The sequence below is a fragment of the Carcharhinus amblyrhynchos genome, chromosome 4 (genome assembly GCF_965287045.1).
Source record: "Carcharhinus amblyrhynchos chromosome 4, sCarAmb.v2.hapA, whole genome shotgun sequence".
In the NCBI taxonomy this organism is placed as follows: Eukaryota; Metazoa; Chordata; class Chondrichthyes; order Carcharhiniformes; family Carcharhinidae; genus Carcharhinus; species Carcharhinus amblyrhynchos.
In genome coordinates this window covers 74,753,400-74,769,775 of record NC_137327.1, presented here as the reverse complement: position 1 = coordinate 74,769,775, position 16,376 = coordinate 74,753,400, and the positions used below count along the sequence as shown (strand labels likewise).

Below are 16,376 nucleotides of genomic sequence, written 5' to 3'. Positions count from 1 at the left end.
TTCTCATTACATGGAAACTTCCAAAAATTATTTTTGGAGCATGTTTCACTTCTGTTTAATTTTAATGTAAAAATTGAGAACCAGTTGCCTCTGACATTTACAAGCTATTAATGACCAATTCTGTAATGTGAGATGAGTTACATTGTCAAATACACAAGTACAAATTGTGTTTTTGGAATTCAAAAGTAAATAAAAATAACTGCTTTCTACCATGATCCCATCTTGGAAGAAGCAGAGGTAACATTTTAGGTGCAAAAAGTAAAATTTACTTAATTTAGATACCAACAGTAAGCCTTTTGATTCATACGGGAATACCTTCTATCTAACTTACTTATAGAATGTTAACTAAATCTAATCAATTGGAAAGTAGAAGCCATCAGGTTGTGAAACATGTGGTCCATCAAATCATGTTAGCCTCCAGCCAAGTGGAGCAGGTTAAGATCACCCACATTATCATGGTGATCTGATCTGTATTGACCAGTCTATTGACTGAACAGTTCCAAGCTGTACTCAGTAACTCCCACACTTGCTGCCCTGACATTTAGTAACAGACCATTCAATACTGAGGGAATTAATTTGGAAGAAACTAATATTGGGTTTGCAAGGCACCTCCATATGATTTATGACGAAAAGGAATCTTTTAGGGAAAACAAATGGACAATCAAATAAGCTATCAGCGTGAAATTCAGTAATGCACTCCACTGAAGTTGACCAAAACATAGAAAAATAATAAAATGAGACTCATGGGTCAATGGTTTTCAGACTGAGAATCTGGGCTCACAGTTCAGGACCAGAATTTTCCAGAAAAATGATAGCGTCAGGTTCTGACAAAAAAGGGATGTATTTCTTCCCAGAGAAACAGGCAGGTTGCCTGTCCAGATCTTCCCACAATAGCCATATTAAAACAGGGAAAAATGGTTTGTGCTGTCATTGTGAGAGGTGGGGCTTAAAGATGCTGGCAAGTCCAGTTCTGCAGAGAACAGCCCCCATTCACCGGTATCAAGTATTCGGGGCAATGACTGCCCTCCATCCCTTCCAATCTGGTACTGTGGCATTGGCATCACACCATTGCACCTTCCAGGTGAAGCAAACCACTGTTATTGTGTTGCCTATAGGCTCTGTCCCCTTCTGGCCATGCCCCTTCTGGCTCACCCCTTTGCAGTGCCAACATGGCAGTACCAGGGTGGCAGTGCTTGGGCACTGTCCAGCAATGTCCCTGACCATCCAGAGGATTACACTGGCCTCTGAGCCCCCTATGTGGTCATCACATCTAGTCTTCACCCTGTCATCTCCCTGACCTTTCCTTCCTCCACCATAATTAAATGACTGTCCGCCACCATAAGTAGGCTTACATTAACACCGCAATGAAATTACTGTGAATATCTGCTAGTTGCCATACTCCAGCGCTTGTTCGAGTACACTGAAGGAGAATTCAGCATGGCTGATACACCTAACCAGCACCTCTTTTGAACTATGGGAGGAAATCGGAGCACTCGGAGGAAACCCACGCAGCAGGAGAATGTGCAAACTCCGCATATACAGTGATCCAAGCTGTGAATTGAACCCAGGTTCCTGGCAATGTGAGCTAGCAGTGCTAAGCATTGTGCCACTGTGCCACCCTTGGACTTGCTACCAACAACTGGAACCCACCTCCTCCCTGGACCAGCTGCCCCATGATCAAGCCTAATGCCCACTCTAATTCTCCTGATTCTTGGCATGCTGCCTTCTTGTACTGCAGGCTTTTCCATCAGACAGGCAGTCAGCCTGTCGCCGAAGCGATGCATGCACAGAAAAATATTTAAAGCTGTCTTTCAGTTAAGAACTGTATGACATTCAGGAACTCCATATTTGTGGGCTTTTTGTTCCTAAATTGGCCCCACCACTACCCTCTGTGCCACTCTTCCCAAACCTACACCGATCATGTCTGTAAGGTAATATCAGGGCCATAGTCTTTAAATTTCCCCATTCCCCCTCAAGTTCAATGCAGACAAAATGTTGACAAGCGTAAAACTTAAAATTGATATTTTTTATGAATGTGTGCTCCCAGCATAGAGCCTTGCTGATTGCAAGTGCACAATGGGAATTCAGCCAAGTTGCTCCACATGAAATCCAATGGAATACATTCCTCAATTCCTGATAAACGATCCATACTGGCAAAACAGAGCAATTATGCAATTTTAAATTCAACCTGTGTTTTGAAAGATATGCTCAAACTTTTCCAGTTATTTTAAAACAACATATGATTTCTTAAAATTCTTTGACTCTGAAGTTGAACTGAAAGATGTCCCCTAAAGTTTTTCCATTTCGGAGATAATAGCTTGTGTAGAATCTGTGTTATATCTTTCTCCTCTGTGTTGTTTCAGGTATGGGCCCCAGTCTATAGTTGGCTTGGAGGCTGCAACAACTTTCTGTAACAGAAAACTTACATTACTAACAATTTATGGTTTATTTCTAGCCATCATTAATGCTGATCTAGAAAAACAATCTTGATTCAAATCAGACTGATACCGGGCATGATTTACCCATTTGTACTCTAAGTGCTCCTGCTAGTGAAAAAATGGGAGTTTGTCGCTGGCGGTGGCAGCAACTGTGAGTTGGGATTCACCCACTTTAACCATTTAAATATATGCCCCGATCTCCATGCTTGAAGCAATGCCCCCTTTCCCCCACAGCCAAAATGATGACCTCCCCACTGACCAAGGAGGCATCACAAAGAGGGTCATTCTCCACTACCACTTAAGGAATGAGTCACCCTCCTTCTTCACGCCACGCAGGCATGAGATTACCTAATCCCCCTCAGTTCCCACCCCCCCACAGACCTTCAGCCATTCCCTCAGACCCTCCTCTGATGTGCCAATATTTCACTAGCCCCGAGCCCTCTGTCACTGACACCCTCGCAGAGATACCGTACCTTGGTGCACTGGACCCTGAGGGGAGTGGGGGGGGGGGGGGGGGGGGGGGTGGGTGCGGGGCAGGTAGGTCGAAGAGGTAAATCTGTTGCTCATGTACCCCTCCAATACTTGTCAAGCTGCAGAGGGTGGATGGGGCTCGGTGCCAGGGTTTAACCTCAGCATTCTCCCCCATGATAGATGTTTCGTGGCTGGACTACATTTTCCAGCCCTGCAAAACCTAAATTTCACTCTTGGCATGGTAATTTTAGGCATCCCTCTGATCAAAGTCTTCATTCCAATCTGTGGACTGTGAAAATTTTGAAGTGGGTTGTCACTTTGATCTCCATGTCCTCTAGGCACCTGGCTTCTAAATTCCAGCATGACTCCATTCAGCAGAAGGGATTCTCCTTTCTCTTTTTCAGGAACTGCAGATGCGAGAAGGCCCCTTTCAAGTCCTCTGACTGACAAAAGTCAGTCATTTTCATTGGGGTGAGAATTCCCTTCTCCACAGCTGCTCATTCAGACCCATTCTTTTAACACATACTTTGTAAGAAGCTAAAAGCCTTAGAAATCTCTTCAAACCCTTTGAAAAGCCTTGGGGGTGATCTTACCTTCTCGTCTCACCAGTCGATGGGTGGGGTGAACCAATAAGAACAAGAGACAGGTGAAAAATTGGGTTTGTGCCTGGTTTCTCATCTATTGCAATCTTAATGGGCTTGATATTCAGCAAGATCAACCTCATGCCCAAAAAGAGCATGACGCTGATTATATTTAAATTCTGATTTAAATATTATTGCCTGAGCAGCCTTGCTAGTGAACGTACTCACAGATGAGGATGACATATGGTTCCTGTGAATGGGGATTTGTCATGATAGCCTCGCCAACAGGACCGGAGGCCATTGAGACCCGTAGGGAGGATGGAGACAGGGGGGCAATGTCCCTTGTTAGTGTCATCCAAGCAATGCAACCATGGCAACCTGACATTGCCCACTGGGCAACCTGACTGCCAGTGTGGCACACTGGCATTACTCATTGGGCACTGGGTAATGCCAAGGGAGCAGGGCCTGTATGGGGGCAGGGCATAAGGGGATGCACAATCTGCAACTGGGATCGACCAGAGGGGCGGCGATTGACTGGAGTGGACCAACGGGGGTGGGGGAAGTGCAATCAAATCAGCCGGTGGGTGAGCGGGGGACCAATCGACCACGGAGACCAGCCATCGCCGGGGTGCAGTGAGGTTGATCAGCATGGAGGCCATTGATCACAGGAGGGAGGGGGAGAAGCAGACGATATACAGTGGGGGAAGGTGACTGACAGATCTCTCTGTGCTATTGCAGAACAGAGAGATCTGTGCATGCATGATTGTGCCCACTACTGTCAGATGCCAGCTTTCTGGAGAGTTTAGACCCCATCTCCTCCCTTTAATGGTGGGAAACAGGTTTAGCATTATTTCTTTGAACAGAATGGCAGAAGATTTTACTTATGACCTTGCCAAAAAAGACATATGAAACTCTCCTGTTTTCATGCTCATTTGGGACTTCAAATTTTTTTGGTAAGATGCCCTTCCCCTACCTCCCACCTTCTTTCTATTCAATTTCAGTCCACTCCTTTTAACTCTCTTTTGATTGACAGCTTAATGGTTTTTGGACAGCATGAAGTCAGCTTTGTTTGTCCATCGTTTCCTTCAAGGTTGAATGTATCTCAAGTACCCTCGCCCATCCCTCCCATCATCCCCACTCCCCAGTTGTTCCAAACTGCAATGTTTACACTAAAGAGGAACTGAAAAGCATTTGGCTGCTTTTGAAGTTGCCTGCAACTGCTTGTGGTCACAGCTTCAAGGCTATTAATCGCATTTAAATAGTTTTGGATTGGGGCCGGTCCATGCATTTAAATGCTTTCAGAAATTACTGAATATGAACTATGTTTAATGCACTGAATGTCTGAGTGGGAATATGCTGTACCCATGTAACTTAGGACCATGACTCAATGGTAGTGTTATCAGTTGGAGCCTCAGTCTATAGACATTAGTATATACCTAGCTTGCAATTCAGTACAATATTAAACAACTATGGCATTGTCAAAACTGCTGTTTTTTTTTTGATGGGGCATCAAACTGAACACCTGTGTATCCTCACACATGACAGTAAAAATCTCATGGATCTATTCCATTTGGTGTTCTGGCAAATCTTACTAAAAAGTAGTGTACATGTGAGTGAATAAGTGACAGAATCTCTTTAGACATTGTAACTAAGGCACAAACCACAATGCCACATGGACATTGGCACCTCAAAAGTATTTTCTTACCTGCCACAAGTTGGAACCCTTAGCCTGGACAATTTTCATGATGGCTATAATTGGGATCCATATCATGGAGAAGATGATTATACACCAGCCAAGTGTTGTTGCCCAGACAGGGTACTCATCAGGTCCATATGCTGGAGGTCCGAATGTTGCTAAGGACCAGAATAAGATTATCTAAATGAAATGATATAAAATTAGACCAGAAACAGATGAGAGACTATCTGCAGCTTGATTATTTTCAGTTTAAATCACTACTTAGAAGATGCAAGGCAATATTCTCCCGTCTCGTCTGTCCTGCCCCTGCTGCCAGCAAAAACAGAGACCTTGATGCTCTGCCAAAGCTCCATTCACTGCAGTGGCAGCAGAGTAACCCAGCCGTGAGTGTGATCAGAGGGTTCCAACAGTAATATCTCCTCACCAGCAGCAAAACTGGGGAGATAATAAGCCAACACGCTCTCCACCACAGCCAGAAAAGCCAATTCTTTTCCCCAATCATCATCTCTACGTCCTTGATGAATCTGTTTGTCCCTATGAACAAGAAAGCAGAAAGACATAATCACTTGGTTTGTTCTATCTTTAGGCAGCAGGTCTGTAGAATGTATGAGCATATGAATCAGGAGTTGATATAAGCCATTCAACTCCTTGATGCCTGTTCAGCCATTCTACAAGATTATGGTTGATCTGATTGTGGCCTCAACTCCACACTCTTGCCTACCACCAATATCCTTTGACTCCCTAGTCAGTGAAGAATTTATCTACCTCTGCCTTAAAAAATATTCAACTAACCCTGCCATCACTGCTCTGAAGAAGAAAGTTCCAAAGACTAATGAGCCATTGAGGAAAAAGAAATTCTCCTCATTTCAGTCTTGAGTAGCAGAGCCCCTATTTTCAAATGGTGTTCTCTAGTTCTATTGAGATTCACCTTTCACTAATGAACAGGTTAAAGCAGAAAAGGAATCATTCAGGATTTCAAACAGGCTGAGTATGGCCTCACTAATACCAAAACCATAAAATCGAACCCGAGGTCGAGGTCGACAGGCCTTTCTATGTTCTGCCCCTTGCCTGCTCCAATTCTCGTAGCAGGTAAAATTACAGCCCATGTCACTAATCTGATCATCATTGAAAGCAAAATATTTACACAAATCCTGAAGTCACTCTAGGAAAGGCTCATATTTCAGATCTGTGCTGAGATGATCATGGATCCCTATTATCAGAATGGAGAAGGATGTACAATCAAAGTGAGCGTTCTATCCTGCGCAGAAGAATAGAAAATGGATTCCACGGATATCGGGAGTGCTCTGAAGCAGTACCTGAGCTGTTGTTTCACTTACCTTGAAGATTGGAAGAAATTGGTAACTGACCATGTCAAGTGGTAAACAGTTATGCAACTCAGGTTTAAACAGCATTCCAATTATCAATTAGACAGAAAATGGCTACAACAAATTTTACCTCAACAAAGCCAACTGCATGCCAACAAGCAAAGGGGAACTTTTGGTTGAAGAATGCCGAAGACATTTTCTACCTCATAATTTTGGATCTAAATAGGGAAGGATTTGACAACTAATGACAGCACCTTAATTTTCAGTCAACTTTGAAGATGAAATCAGTATCATTGTAGCCTATTAATTCATCCTATTTCTTTTGAACAGACGAAGACCCAATGAAATTTTTAACTAACTACTTTTGCTTCAGTGCTTTTCCTACTGCACGTACCATATATCCAACTTACACCAATGAGTTCCACGACACCAGTGACAAGAAGTCCCCATCCAGCAGAGAATTGGTCAAATAAATTAACCCAGTAAATCCCAGCCTGGAAAGAAATGAAATATTAGAAAGAAGCCTATAAGAGAAAGCTGGAAAACTCTTCAAAATAAAATTTCTCTGGACAAGAAAAAGCAACACTTTTCTCAACCCATAACTACCCAGCCCAAAATTATACAGTTTTAGAGACATTGGATAAAATTTTTATTTGCATGAAGGGGAGGGTTAGGAAGCAGGCAGACTTGTAATTTCCTGCTACCGGCTGGCATATTGGTCCTGGGCCATTTTCATTCAGGCAAGATCATAGAATCATTGAATACAGTGCAGAAGGAGACCATTTGGCCCATTGAGCTTGCACCGACAGCAATTGCACCCAGGGCCTTTCCTATCCCCGTAACCATACACACTTACCCTCTCAATCCCCCTGACATTAAAGGAGAATTTATTATGGCCAATCAACCTAACCTGCACATATTCGGACTATGGGAGGAAACCAGATGACCTAGAGGAAACCCACGCAGACACGGGGAGAATGTGCAAACTGCACACAGTCACTCGAGGCCAGAATTGTTCTGGGTCCCTGGTGCTGTAAGGCAGCAGTGCCACCATGTCGCCCGTAAATTGGGAACTGGTGATAGCTAAGTACTGCAATTGGGCCAATTAAAGGGCGTACAGGCAAATCTGCAAAACTTTCTAGTTGTCACGTAGGCCACTCATTGAGGATGAAACAAGGCCAAGAAATGGAGGCAGCTTTCAAGCAGCAGAATGCTGTGACTTTGACAGCACCACATTCTGCTAGAAAACACCACCATTCACTCAACATTACACAGATTAGCAGCCTCAGCTGCTGGATGTCCAGTTGCGCTGAAAGCTCTCCACAATGACAGCCTGTTAGTTGTGGCCTTTTTGAATTTAAAAATGCATAAAACATCTTCAAAGGGCACACCCATTTTAAGGGGCATTCTCTCATTCCTATCTATATCATTGGAACCGCCTCTGAACCCATGGCTACTGATCCTCTTGTGCTATTGCATCACTTATTGACCTGCCTTCCCCCTCCCCCTCCCCAACCCCAGGAACCTGCCCACCATCCTAAATTGGATGATGAGCACACACTGGCAACAAATTAGCCTTCTCATTAAAAATTGGTTGGGTGTCAGATGGCTAAGGAATGCAGAGTCTGGCCCCCAGAACAAAATTCAGCCAACTTTGTCAAATCCAGTACTGTCCATTTCTGCAGCTCCAAGTAAGTGTTTTGCTGTGCATCTCTTCACATGTATAATGCAAAAATAACCTTTTGATTTGTTTGTTTTAATTATCTAAACCCATGACCATCACCAAGTGAGATTATTTGCATCAGCTTCTGGACAAGGTCCTTTGTTCCACCTGGACAAAAGTTATTAAAAATAGCAGAAATCATCAATATTGGCAGTTATGATTTTTGGTAGTTACCAATATATTGGCTCTGAACCACATCAACAAATCTATCCAGTGTTTTGAAAATGGTGCTAATAATATACTTTGTGCTGTTACTATGCTTAAGAGAGAAAATATAGCAGGACTTTCAAGGCAACGAAATTCCACACTGAGCAATAAAATGAGTATTTAGTAGTGGTGTTGCAGGAAAAATCAATAAAGACTTTTAAGGAATTTTCAGCTTCCACCCACGAAGGTAGACTAAGTCTTGGTTTACCTCCTGCAAAAATAACAGCCATGACAATGCAACAGTCCTCAGCTAATGCACTAAGCATTAAACTATGTGCTCTCAGTTTCAGTTTGAACTATTACTCTCTGACTTAACTCTGTTTTTAAATGAGAGAATTGAAAACTTAAGAGATAAACTTATCTAAATAGGCAATGCTAAACAGAAGATGAATCTCACACATTCTGAAGAACAAGTGAGAAGGCTGCCAGGTGTAGATGTGGGTTGACAGGAAGGCCTAACTTTTTGCTCTGGCACTTAGCTGAATAAAAAAAAGATTAAAATAAAAAACAGCTCTCACCCCATCCCATATACCCCCCCATTCCTCCATCCATTTCAAACCATACCATCGTATGCTCCACCATCCTCATGGTCCCTCATATCCATTATGCCAACCTATGTCTCTCAACTCACCTCCAAAGATCTCCCATACCCCCTACACCAACCCCTGCCCTTCGTTCCAGCCTTCACGGCCTCCCTACGCCCTCTATGCTCTCCCATCCCAAGGGCTGATTACAGCCCCATGCAAATTTAGTGCCCAACATGCCAAATGCCATTTGGCCTAGCTCTTCCACGCCAGCTCATCTGTTATATATCACAGGCAAGGCTCAGGAGCCAGGCTGACAAAAAGTAAAATTGTGTCTGTGATTACATTACTATTACAAAAATGTTCTCATTAATTTAAAAAAGATGAAAATATTGGAATTTCTTTAACTAATCGCTTTTGAAAACAAACTATTCTTTAGCCACTCTGAGCTGCCAATCACATTGCTCAATTAAGTGGCACCATATGGTGATAATGTTAGGTGGTAAAATAAATCATGCAGCAAATCCTATAATGATAACCCTCAGATTTATGCTGACAGACATATCAAACACTGATTATATTTTGAGCCAACCAGTTTTTTCTTTAAGTTGAAACCCAGCAGAGTTAAATCCATTGACAACTTTGACATTTCCAATGAGTTTTGCCTGTTTTTTGATAGCTTTCACAGTTCTTTTAAAGTTTGACAGTTTTTTGACAGCTCTAGTGAATTATGCACAATCATGTTTAGTTTCAACAATTGAAAAGGCTGCAAACATTTTCCAAAAGGGGTCTGAGATCATATCCAAAGGGGCGTCCCTGCTTGAATCCATCAAGTCAATTCAGGGGAGGCTTGGCCTAGTGGTATTGTCACTAGACTATTAATCCAGAAACTCAGCTATTGTCCTGGGGACCCAGGTTTGAATCTCGCCGTGGCAGATGTTGGAATTTGAATTCAATAAAAAAGTCTGGAATTAAGAGTGTGCTGATGACCATGAACGATTGTTGGGTTGTCAGAAAAATCCACCTGGTTCATTAATGTCCTTTAGGGAAGAAAATCTACCGTCCTTATCTGATCTAGCCTATGTATGATTCCAGAGCCACAGCAATATGATTGATTCTCAACTGCCCTCAGGCAACGGGGTGGGCAATAAATGCTGGCCAGCTGGTGATGCTTTTGTCCCATGAATGAATAAAAAAATTCAGACCAGCTCTTACGTGGTCTAATCAGCTCACGTTCAGTTTCATACTCCTGGCCTACAAAATCCCTCTTCAGTGGAGGCAGCTGCCTCCCTAAATGAACCCCAGCCTGATTTCAGTCCTGGCAGTGGATAGACAGGAAGTGCCGTGACTAAGACAGAACTTCTGGACTCGTCTGCCATTTTCGTCATGACTGGGGGCACTCCATCATGGTGAAAATCTAGGTCTGTGTTTGATTCACAGGATGATATCAAAGACGAGATTCCAGGCATTGGATTTAGTAACAGCAGAGAGGGAGCGTCAGTCAACCCTACATCATCCCTGCACAATACTAAATAGTTGGAAAAAACCAGACCAACACACAAGATCCTTCTTAACCACCAAATCCTGTGAAATATTAGATTGCATAGAGTTATAAACAGCACTACATGTGGAAACAATGCATACTATTAAAAGGCAACATACCCGTGTTACACATAATAGGCCGATGAAGAAAAGTATCGCGCAAACACCAGACGACACAAGAATGCGCTTTGATCGTCGATAATGAGGGAACTGATCCAGCAATGTTGTTATAATTATTTCTGATGAAAAAAATGTTCGATGAATTCAGCAATCAATTAATAATTCATATAGCCCAATGAAACCTACCAATGGAATACAGGAGTTGATGAAGACATTGTCCTTATTTATGAGTCCACTTTCAGGACTACTGAAGAGATTGAATCAGGTTGCCAGCCCTCAGAGGCAGAATATCAACACAAAACATGTGTGCTTAAATTGTCTTTGCATCAGGAGTGCATCAAGAATATTGTGTATACATCACTGGAGGAAATTGAGAATTTGATTGCTTCCATTCCCATGCTGTGGCTTGACACCATTTATAGTGACTCCTCTGAGAGATTAATACTGCTTTATCATAGTGGAGAGAAGGCCAAATGTTCAAGAATGTGATCAGTATAGGGCATTGCAGCCTTTCCTCTGGTCATCAATGTCAATGCAAGCAGCTTTCCTGCCCACCGATAGCCTTCATAATTCAGCCCAATGTGTCGTAAAACAAATAAGGGGCAAGCCATATTAGATTTTGTTATAATTAATGAGTAAGATATGGTTAACAATTTAATGACATATGACAAATTAATCTCATTGTGATCCTAACATGATTGCATCCAATACTGTGTTTGAATGGGAGAAATATGGAACAGTTTCCTAAGATTCTATATTTAGTTAAGGTTGATTTCAATGTGATGAGACGACAATTACAACAAACTGGTAAAAGGTAAAGTTGCCATCGTTCCATATCACCATAGACTGCTTTCCCCTTTGATGAGGAGCGCTGACTGGTAAGGATCACCACATCTCATGCACTGAACAAGGTTGAGAAGGTGGGCCTTGATGAATAACCTTAGCTGGTATGAGAATTCAACCTGTGCTGTTCGTGTCACTCATCATCCAGCTGAGCTAACCAACTCCTGAGCTAAATGATAAACTGGACAAATTTGTTACTATGTAGAGGAAAAGAATGTCAGTGATTTTCAATCAGAAAACAGAATTTCACATGATACAGTACCAAAAATAGCAAACAAAAAAATGATGCAAGAAAGGAGAAGAAAATAAAAGTATTCAAAAATGCAGAAATGGCCATGATCCTGGAGAATGGGGAACGTACAAAGGCACCAAAAGCAACAAAACCGATAGTTAAAGCTACAAAAAGGGTGTATGAAGAAAGCTGGGAAGGTATGTCAAAATCAACTCAAGATTGTTTATACAATTACATTAAGAAATGAGTGCTGTCAGGAGCAATGGGAAATGCTTGAAAACTGGTAACAAGTGATATTGTCAATGCAAAAAAGGAATTGGCAGACATGTTGAATAGTACTTTGCATCCATATTTACAATGGGTGGAGACATTCCAAGGAAACCTGCATTCAACCAAGGTCAGGGACTCAGCACAATTAAGGCAAACAAAACACCAACAGTAAAGAAAATAATGTCACTCAAGAGTCTCGTCAGCACAAGATGATTTCTACTCGAGGGTAAAGGAATATTGCAGACACTCTAAACATAATCTTTCAAAGTTTTCTCATTTCAGGAACTTCTGTTCTCAGTTGGAAGATTATGAACAAAATTCTCTCACCTGGGAACTAAGTCCGTGGAGAAATGGAACCTGGAGTGTTTCCTGCTGCAGAGGCATATCTTTGACCTTGGCCTCATTAATTATGGCACTGGGAGCTTTGGGCCATATTCCAATGCGGGTCAAGACTGATGGCATGTAGTCATATCACTATTGAAAAATAAGATTTATCTCTGGGAAAACTGAGGCCAGAAGATGGACCTCAGTGTGGTCACTGAATGTGGAAGATCCACCTACAGATATTTCATCCACCCACTGCTTCCAGAGTCCAAGTTTGCAGGTGGTCTCTATCTTGAACTCCAGAGGTAGTCCCAGGCATTGTTCAGACGTCTAGTGACATCTGCATGCCACATTGTTCCAGATATGTTTTACACCAGTGTGTTTTTTTTCAGTTGACATTACAGAGAGTTTGGCATGGGTGGCTGGGTCTCTGTTTGCATCTTATTAGGGAGATGCAAATCAGTTCCATGCTGGCCTCCAGCGGGTGCCCCGACCTGCCAAGGCATGCACCAGCAGCTGGTGAAAAGTTGACTTTGGGCCACCACAGGCAGGAACATTGGAGAATTCTACCCTGTATGTTCACTCTGTTAATTAAAAAAGGTGAAAGAAGGAAATTGGAGTATTACAGACCGTTAACCTAACGTCTGTTGTTGGGAAATTAGGATAATGAAGGATACGGTGGCAATTTAACAGTTTGAAGACTTTTTCTTCATCAGTAATAACCAGTATGGATCAATTGCACTGAATTTTTTGAAGTGATGACTATAGTGATAAGCTAACATCTATAGATATTTTATTTATATGGACTTTGAGAAGGTACTTGATGAAGTTCCTCACAAGAGACTGTTAGCTAGAGATGAACCTTATAGAATTTGATACAAATTATTGCCCTGGTTAGGAAATTGAGTGAGTGGCAGAAAAGAATAGGTATTATGGGAGGTAGATGGAAGCATAAAATTAAGAAATGGTTTGGTAAGGTGAATAGATTAACTTGTGGCAAACAGCCATCAATGTAGGCAAGTGCAAAGTCATTCACTCTGGACCCAAAAGGTAGAACACCAATTGGTGAAAAGCTAGAAACAGTGAAAGTCCAGGAAAATTCAGAGGACCATGTACATAGATCAGTAAAATGTCAGAAATGTGGGGCAGAATTCTCCATCATGCCTATTGGAAGGCTTGCTGACAGGCAGGATCAGAAAATCTAGTGGGAGACATAAAGTCGGAAAGCTACTGGTATAAAATCATGTTGCAATTCTCCCAATGACACGTTGATCTTCCCGCTGCTTGATGGTGTGAATGCCGTTTCCATTCATTTGTATCTCATGAATGCTTATTAAAGCAGCCACCCTGGGCTTCCCGTCAGGCCTTCCAATCCTATGTCACATCAAGAATGAAATTGTGATGGTCTAAAACTTGATTGATCTGGAGTGGTGTGCACAAGGTGGTCCTCAGTTCACAAGACACTTTGAGGTGAGTGCAAGAAAGCCTTTCTGCCAAAATGTTATGCTGCTCCTGATGCAATGTTTATCACTGTGCTGAGGCAGACGGTTCTTAACCTCTATTTCCATGCCGAGTTGGTCTTCATAACTGAACTGTACTGCTGGTCCCTTGTTTGATTTGATTTGATTTACTACCATCATGTGTATTGATATACAATGAAAAGTATTGTTTTGCTATGCAGACGAAGCATACTATTCATACGGAAGGAAAGGAGAGGATGCAGAATGTAGTATTATAGTCATAGCTAGGGTGAAGGAAAAGATCAACTAAATATAAGGGATGTCTGTTTAAAATCTGTTAGTAGCAGGGAAGAAGCTGTTCTTGAATCATATGGGACATGATCTCAGACTTCTATACCTTTTTCCAGAAGGAAGAAGGTAAAAGAGAATATGTCTGGGGTGCATGGGGTTCTTAACTATGCTGGCTGCTTTTCTGAGGCAGCCCAAAGTATAGTCAGAGTCAGTGGATGGGAGGTTGGTTTGCATGATGGACTGGGTTTCATTCATGACCCTTTGTAGTTTCTTGCAGTCTAGGTCAGAGCAGGAGCCACACCAAGCTATGATACATCCAGTAAAGATACTTTCTATGGTGCATCTGTAAAAGTTGGTAAGCGTTGTAGTGGACATGCTGAATTTCCTTAGCCTCCTGAGAAAATAAAGGTGTTAGTGGGTTTTATTAACTACAGAGTGGGGCATGAGTGCCCTGTGAGTGATGGGTTCAGGAGGAGGGTAGAAGGTAGTTAAATTGAGGAGTAGATTTCTTGAGGCTTTTTCCTCTGGATTGCTGACACCATGGTCTGAGTTGTAGAGAGTGATATGAGAATGATGGTATTTAGATAAAGCATCAGGACCTTCAAACCTGTCAGCTGATGGTGCACAGACAAATCAGCAGCTGAACTGCCAGGAGATTCGGAGGGGAACTCTGCGCATAATTAATGAGGTTCCAAGTATAGAATCTGGCATGTGACCTGCTATTTTGGCCAGTGGGAAATGCACTGACGGGGCCTCCACACTCAAGTCTCAAAAGCAGAGAATTTGCCAATATTAATTCAAAGTAAGATTATTCTTACCTACAGTTGCAAACTCACTATCGAGCCCCATAGTAACCAGCATGATGAAAAATAAAGCGGACCACAAAGGTGACACTGGCAAATGTGCAAGAGCCTCAGGGTAGGCAATGAAAGCCAAACCGAAACCTAGAGAGTGAATTGAAATGAAATGGTGCAATTAATGATGCTTAAGGAAAGATACTGTAAACTGAGATTATTTATTTAAAACCTATTAATTACTTTAGAATCTAGATTGCCAAGAAGTACGACATTTTGTTCAGTATTTCTGTGTTCAGCCTGCAATCCTAGATTTCTTTCCATCAGGATGAGTGATGTCAGTGATGGAGAATGGGGCAGAATCCATTTAAGGGATCCATTTATCTGCAGAGTAAAAATCCCTCTATTCTTCCTTAACAATGTGCCTCATTCCCACTCTCAGAAGAGCTTACAGTAGTGTTACATTTTCTCATTGTTCAGATGTCCTGGAGTCCTTTGAGTAATGCGACTAATTCAGTGTTGTTTTTTTGCTTCACGACCTTTGCCCACAAGGACCAAAATGGAGAATACCTTAATTCTTTTCAAGTAGGTCTCTTACGCTCAGCAGTCAGGAAAGACATTAGTCCCATCAATGTGAGCTGAATTAGTGCTTGCTCTGAGATCCAAGAATAGGTCTAACCTATTGAGTCATCCAATCTCCAAAGAGAATCTGATATTCTAATCGATGGTGAATGGTGTGTGACCTGGTTGATATTTCTGCTAGATCTAGTTACTCCAGTTAATGAATTACAAGCAGCTTGACAGTTAGTGCTGTGGTTGTTTGTTTGAACTTTAGAACATTTATGTTAAAATATCTGCAGTTCAAATTGGATTGTGTCAACAGAGTAGAATGGCTGAGATTGTTGAGCAAAGCCAGTTTTATGTTATACTTTCGGAACCATTTTAACAGAAGATATTGATGCTGCTGTTACCTGACTTTGCAACCTCTGGAACAGGCTTATCTTGTACATGAGCCATGTGTCCAAGGATAGAGAAGATGGCAAATCCAGCAAACACACTTGTTCCACAATTAACAACACAGACAACGATGGCATCTGAATAACAGTTATTGTGGAACTTGTTGTAGGATGACAGGGTTATTAAACCTCCCCAAGCGATTGATAATGAGAAGAAAATTTGTGTTGCAGCATCCTTCCAGACCTGGGAAATAGAAGGTAGAATTAATCTGTTGTCGAACTATTTCCTTGAGTTTGCTAAACTGTGGTAGATAAAACTGCAATGACAATGAGAAGTACATGGGAATCAGGACCAGAGCTTGATGGGGAGCTGACTGAATGAAAATTCCTTTAGCCAATACAGTCTTCCTTAAATAGTCAGACATTCACACTGTCTCCCTGTCTAATTCCCTTTGGGGCTCAAATACCTTGCACTGCTATGTTTTCAAACAACTTATGATTTATTGTTTAAGAAGGGTGGCAGGCAAAAGGCAGGGAATTATAGGCCGGTTAGTTTAACGTCTGTTGTAGGTAAAATGC

The 16,376-nt window shown here is 42.0% G+C and overlaps 1 protein-coding gene across 1 annotated transcript in view; it reads right to left on the bottom strand.

Annotated features, from left to right (window-relative positions):
• Positions 1-2,288: 2,288 nt before the first annotated feature.
• LOC145342450 (sodium- and chloride-dependent neutral and basic amino acid transporter B(0+)-like) overlaps positions 2,289-16,376 on the bottom strand; it is a 66,320-nt gene continuing 52,232 nt past the window's right edge. The window contains exons 8-14 of the mRNA XM_080188013.1: positions 15,813-16,041; positions 14,866-14,991; positions 10,628-10,746; positions 6,906-7,005; positions 5,611-5,720; positions 5,196-5,366; positions 2,289-2,408 (exon numbers count right to left, since the gene is read on the bottom strand). Of these exons, the coding sequence (XP_080044139.1) occupies positions 2,289-2,408; positions 5,196-5,366; positions 5,611-5,720; positions 6,906-7,005; positions 10,628-10,746; positions 14,866-14,991; positions 15,813-16,041 (975 nt within the window). The remainder of the gene's footprint in view (positions 2,409-5,195; positions 5,367-5,610; positions 5,721-6,905; positions 7,006-10,627; positions 10,747-14,865; positions 14,992-15,812; positions 16,042-16,376) is intronic.